This window comes from Nicotiana attenuata, unplaced genomic scaffold (assembly GCF_001879085.1).
Source record: "Nicotiana attenuata strain UT unplaced genomic scaffold, NIATTr2, whole genome shotgun sequence".
Taxonomy (NCBI): domain Eukaryota; kingdom Viridiplantae; phylum Streptophyta; class Magnoliopsida; order Solanales; family Solanaceae; genus Nicotiana; species Nicotiana attenuata.
In genome coordinates, this window is record NW_017671144.1 from 132,901 (window position 1) to 139,663 (window position 6,763).

Sequence of the window (6,763 nt, forward strand, 5' to 3'; positions counted from 1 at the left end):
TATTTGGCTCGTTTCCCAATATTCCTGCAAGTAAGCACATTTCGTTAGTTTCCGGGAATACCTTTAAGCATTTTTGAGCTAAAACACAAGTAAAAGAGAGCAAATAAGCGGCCAATTTCCCTACTTATCAACTCCCCAAAACTTAAGCTTTTACTTGTCCTCAAGCAAATAAGGCAATTCCCACCTCCACTAGAAAAAGGGATATTTCAGTTGGCCTAAGGTGAATCTGTCATACATCAATTGGGACCAACAATTAGCCACAACATATATGAATTATCAACAATGCAATGATTTGACTTTTTGAGTACAATAGTTCTAGTGTGACACTAAAGCATCAAGAGTTGACTCTATTCATCAAGGAAGCTCGCTCTTTCATGTATGTCATTGTGGATCCCAAACTCCTCCTCTTCTACTCTCCATTAGCAAATCTCACTTCAAAATGTAACACTTGAAACAAGGATAGTGAAAAGTTCGCTCATCTATCTCAAAAGAATGTCACAAGTCTGGCTTTGAGTACCATAAGCTTGTTCCTTATGTAAATCACCACTAATATAAGCTCACTCAACTTGAAATCATGTAGGGGTTTTGCGAGATGTAATAAAGGCTTTTGGACCAAGCTAGGACTAGTTGGAATAGAATGGTTTCATCTTTCCTTAAGCACTCCATTTTCTCTTTTTGGCTCATACTTTCTCGACTCTTTGAGTCATTTTCTTCTTCCTCGGGGGAACTAGAGGAACGTAACATCACTCTTTCTTGATAAAGACATTCATTTTTCTCCTTTTCTCTTTACTACAGACTTCCACCTTATTTTCTTTTGGATTCCCTTCAACTCTTCACTTTATTCACTTTTTTTTGGCATGTTTCTTTTTGTTCTTTTTTTCTTTTCTTTGACTTCCCTTTTCTTTATTTCTTTCTCTTCTTTGTACCTTTCATCACTTCAAACTCCTCTTCTCTCCCCCAAACTTATGTTTTTGCCAATTGTTTCTCAAGAATGCTAAGGAAAGATCGGGTGCCAAGAGAGGATCATTACAGAACGGATAAAGGCTTGTAACGTGATTATTGAAAGAAAAAGGGCTCCGGATTGAAGGGTTTGACTAGGGATATTACATTGGTAGGCTATGGAAGATTTCAAAGTTCAATTTGGATCAAGGAGAGCATAGGATCATTTCTCAAGCCAAGCTACACCTAGAATTTCGCCTAGACAAACATTCAGGGCAAGTTCTAGACTATTAGCACAGGTACTTGGACTTGTAACTAATCATCTCACCTCTCATGCTTCTGGATTGCTAAAGAGAACAGAGTCGAGGGCCCACAACAACCCTAGCTACGATTGAGAATCACAAATGGCTCGATTTGAACTACTTGATGACTGTTTAAGTCAACGCAAGAGTCAAAAGAGTCACAACTAGAGCTATTTTCTGCCAACAACTTGTTTTTAACCATACGATCATAGGTAAATATGTTGGTACCAAGTGAAGCATGCTTGAAACCCCATTTTTATTCATTACTACTATTTTCACCAAAACATAAAAGAAAAGAAAACGGACTCAATCCCTTAAGATGCACTACTACAAAAAGGACCTTTAGCGGCAATAAAAAACAGCATTGGCGGCAATAACAATAGCCGCTATATCATTTACCGGAAATTGATCTTNAAAAAGATGGAAGAGCTCGAACAAGAGCTGCTGACTTCTGCAGGTGAGGCTAAAAAGTTTGAGGAGTTGCACAAACAAAGTGGCTCACTTGCAGAATCAGAGACGACGAGGGCCCTGGAGTTTGAGAGATTGCTGGAGTTGTCGAAGCAGAGTGCAAAAGAATATGAAGACCAGATGGCTTCTTTACAAGAAGAACTCAAGGGCCTAAATGAAAAGATTGCTGAAAATCAGAAGGTTGAAGAAGCGCTCACGTGTACAACTTCAGAGCTTTCTAAAGTTCAAGGAGAGCTAGAGATCTCAAAATCACAAGCACAAGATATTGAGAATAAACTTGCATCAAAAGAAGCTCTTATAGATGAATTAAGCCAAGAGTTGGACATTAGAAAAGCTTCTGAATCTCGGGTAAAAGAGGATTTTTCGGCTCTTGAGCTTCTATTATCATCCACTAAAGAAGATCTTCAAGCTAAAGCATCTGAGTTGGAAGACATAAAGTTGAAGCTTCAGGAGGAAGTAGATTTAAAGGAACAATACGATGCTAAACTGAAAAGCCAGGAGACACAACTCTCAGTGTCGCAGGAGGAGCTGGCCAAACTATCTACAGAGAAAGTAGCACTTGAAGCTGCTGTAGCCGAGCTAAACAACACTGTGGTCCAGATGAAGGAATTATGTGGTGATCTAGAGGTGAAATTGCAGCTTTCAGATGAGAATTTCAGCAAAGCAGATTCTCTTCTTTCTCAAGCTTTAGCAAACAGTGCGGAGCTAGAACAGAAGCTGAAATCATTGGAAGAGCTTCACCATGAATCTGGAAATGCCATAACTACTGCCAACCAGAAACATGTTGAGCTTGAGGACATGTTACAAGTCTCCAACACTGCGGTAGAAGAAGCAAAATTGCAACTTGGAGAAATGGAAAAACGCTGTATTGCAGCTGAAGAAAAGAATGTGGAGCTAGAACAACAAATAAATCTGGTGGAACTGAAAAGCAATGATACTAAGAGGGAACTAGAGGAGTTCTCTGGGAGAGTTTCTGAACTAAATGCCATTCTTGAGAAGACCCTGGAAGAAAGGAAACAGCTGGATACTAAATTGCAGGAGTACGAGGAGAAGATAGCTCATTTGGATTCTGAGTTGGTCAAATCAACTGCTCGTAATTTAGAACTTGAAGCGGAACTTAAGACTGTCGCTGAGAAGTGCACTGAGCATGAGGGTCGGGCCAATATCACTGATCAACGCAGCCGTGAATTAGAGGACTTGATGCTTGCATCCCACTCGAAAGTAGAGGACGCAGGCAAAAAGGTCAATGACTTGGAGTTATGCTCGAAACGGAAAATATAGGATTCAGGAGCTTGAAGAACAAATAAGCACATTAGAGAACAAATGTGTGGCGGCAGAAGCAGAATCTAAGAAGCACGCTGACAGGGCATCTGAACTTGAAGCAGAAGTAGAGGCTTTCCAAATGAAATCATCAAGCCTTGAGGTTGCTCTGGAGGAGACCAAGGAGAAAGAAAAGGAATTGAGTCAATGCCTGAACAATGTGACAGAGGAGAAGAAAAACTTAGAGGATGTCTACACGAATTCAGTTGAAAAACTAGCTGAAACAGAAAACCTGCTTGAGGTCCTGCGTAATGAATTGAATGCCACTCAACAGAGACTGGAAGGTATTGAGAACGATTGAATTTTTTCCTTTTACTTTTGTTCTGAAGGACCTGCATACTCTGAAGCCGTTGGTACAAGGCCGGAATAAAAATGGACTCTATGAATGGCCGCATCTGCAACCCGCATCACCATCAGTCAGCCTTGTCTCCATTAAAGCCCCACTTCACCTCTGGCATTGTCGATTGGGTCATCCACATTCTACAATTTTAAATTTCCTTTTGAAGAAGTTTTCTTTACCTGTTGCTACCAAGGAAAAATTTGAATTTCGTAATGCTTGTTCTTCTAATAAAGCGCATCGTTTGCCATACGACTCACTTTGTCCAGTAATATGCCTCTTCAGATTGTTTTTAGTGATTTATGCGAACCATCACCTGTTTTATCACTAGATAAAAATTATATTATTGCGTTTTTGTTGACCAATACACCAAAAATAAACTTGAACCTAGATCCACCCCCTGTGTGTATTTAGGTATTTCTCACACTCACCACGCTCATATCTGCTTTGACCCGGCACAGTCTAAAATTTTCGTAAGTCGTGATGTTCAATTTTTTGAAAAAAAATTCCCTTTTAAAAAAATGTTCATACATTTACAAAAAAATGCTTCCAAAGTATGTTGGAAAGTGGTTAACTCAAAAGAGGACAGTCCAAATACAACTCAAATTCCACCTCCCTCTATCCCATCGCTTATTCCGGTCTTTTTAGAGTCCAACTTTCAACATTCTACTAATTCCAATAGAGATATTCACTCCAACAGCAACAGCCAAGTACCAGCAGCTACAGAGAATTCAGGTAATACACAACTCCCTGCTCCTTCTTCTTTGCAACTCCTCGCACTTTCTCCTTCACAAAATACTGCTACAAATAAGCAACAACCTCCTACTTTGCTAACATATCAGAGACGCAGAACCACAGCCAGCAACATGCCATCCCAACAACCATTATCAACCACCAGAGAAGCCCCTCCTCCAACCTCCACTTCGGCACCCTCTGAGAGTCTAAATACCACAAACCCATCTACAATTGATCCCTCCCCTGCAATACCACCAGAATCAACTCGCATTATAACCAGGTCCCAGAACAATATTTTCAAGCGCAAAAGAACATTCTCTTTTCTGACCCATTTGTCTCCTACGCCTATAACACTCAAACAAGCTGACAAATATGAAGAGTGGAGACAAGCAATGAAAGATGAATATGATGCTTTGATGAAAAATCAGACTTGGGAATTGGTACGGCGAGATCCATCCACAAATGTTGTGGACTGCAAATGGTTGTACTGAATCAAACGGAAAGTGGATGGTTCCATAGAACATTACAAAGCTCGTCTAGTTGCAAAAGGGTTCATGGAGCGTCCTGGCTTAGATTTTCATGAGACATTCAGTCCCGTTGTTAAACCAATAACGGTAAGGCTAGTGCTATCAATAGCCGTGCAACACAGACCGCCAATCCATCAGCTTGATGTCAATAATGCTTTCCTGCAAGGGAAATTGGATGAAGAAGTTTTTGTCTCAACCCCGAGGCTTTGTTAATCCCCAATTTCCATACCATGTTTGCAAACTGAAAAAGGTTATTTATGGCCTCAAAACAAGCCCCCCGAGCTTGGTATACTGCTTTGCGTGAACATTTATAGAAGATGGGCTTTGTTAAATGTCAATCTGACACCTCTTTATTTGTATTGACGCATTTGGCTGCAACTATTTATGTGCTCGTCTATGTTGATGATATTTTGGTCACTGAAAATCATTCACTATTGATTAAATCTGTTATCAGTTCCTTGGCAGATCGATTTGCATGGAAGGATCTTGGCCATTTAAATTATTTCTTGGGTGTTGAAGTTAAGCAAGTACCAGATGGTCTCATTCTCTCTCAATCCAAATATATTTTGGACATTCTTTCCGAAATGGATATGGATAATTGTAAAGGTGTTTCTACTCCTATGTGTTCCAGTCAACCGCTTCGGGTAGTCGATGGTTCCCCCCCTACTGATGCAACGCGCTACCGACGCACCCTTGGCAAATTGCAGTATTTGTCCTTCACTCGGCCTGATATATCTTATGCAGTCAATAAATTATCGCAATTTATGCATGCTCCGACTGATGAACATTGGAAGCGGTTAAAAGAGTACTACGGTATCTCAAAGAAACAGCACGTTCATGTATTCGCATCCTTCGCGGCTCAGAATCTAATCTGTATATGTATGATGATGCCGATTGGGCAGGCAACCCGAATGACAGAATATCTACATCAGGTTATATCGTTTTCTTTGGTCCTAATCCAGTCAGCTGGTTATCAAAAAAGCAACATGCCGTGGCTCGCTCATCCACCGAAGCAGAGTACAAATCAGTTGCCAATGCACTTTCGGAGCTCACTTGGGTGCGAAACTTACTCCGTGAGTTACATGTCACCATTCCGAAGACGCCAACAATCTTCTGTGATAATGTTGGAGTTACTTATGTATCTCACAACCAAGTATTTCATACCCGCATGAAACATGTTGCTGTAGTTTTCGCACATGTCCGAGACCAAGTGCAAGCTCATCAAGTTCATGTTAAGCATACTTATGCTTGTGATCAACTTGCTGATACCTTCACCAAGCCACTACCTAAACCAGCCTTTGCTAGGTGTCGTTCCAAGTTAGACATTGTTGCACCATGCCTAACTTGAGGGGGTGTATTAACCATCTTATCTTATGATTATCTTGACTAAGTCATACAATATTATCTTCTTTATCTCTTGTTACAGATTGGTACAGTTTGAATAAGTCTCCTCATAATTTGGAGCATCTTTAGGAGTAGATATTAGTTCCTATTATATAGGAGCTTCCGTAGCAGATAGTAAACTTTACTTTAGCTCTAGTTTGTTGTAATTTATGTATTTAAGGCTTGTTATCAGATTCAATACAATCATCCTTTGACCTTCTTATCAACTGAACTTTATAAATACAAGCCTACAGGGCTTATCAAGTTGCAAAGGTCGACGGACTTGTGGACTTAGATCACAGCTTTGAGCTCTGCGCCATGCGAACTAAGCTTGGTATTTAAGTGGAGAAGGCTAGAGGCCCACCCATTATCCCCAAGTTTTGCCGAATTTTTCAGTCATTAAAAAAAACAGCTACGCTGACATACAAGTCTCTGACCAGACTAAGAAAATTCTTGGTAAACACTGAACCTGTAAGACACATTAGTAAAACCTGGTGAAGTTCAAAAGGGGGTTGAGGTAATAATTAGGAGATTCGAGAGAGTAGACCTCAAGGGCATGTTGGTATCTTTTATATTTACGCAGCTCCTTTATGCATTTCTCCAGTTCATACTTCTTCACTACTCTGCCTTCTCTCATGTACTCATTTATTGTTTCAGTTACCGACCCTTTTGTAGCACCCAAAGCCGACAATCTCCGGTAGAGCCGCCCGTCTCCTCCACGCTGCTCCACCGCCTCTGCCTCTGCCGCCGCC

General features: G+C 40.6%; 1 protein-coding gene and 1 pseudogene across 1 annotated transcript; both read left to right on the plus strand.

The window, feature by feature from the left end:
- The first annotated feature begins 1,661 nt into the window (after window positions 1-1,661).
- LOC109206221 (myosin-9-like) lies at window positions 1,662-3,330 on the plus strand. Its single transcript, XM_019369024.1, is given in 2 exon segments — window positions 1,662-2,973; window positions 2,975-3,330. Coding segments are annotated over 2 exon segments (1,668 nt in total).
- Window positions 3,331-4,351: 1,021 nt separating this feature from the next.
- On the plus strand, window positions 4,352-6,757 carry LOC109206224 (annotated as a pseudogene).
- The last annotated feature ends 6 nt before the right edge of the window (window positions 6,758-6,763 follow it).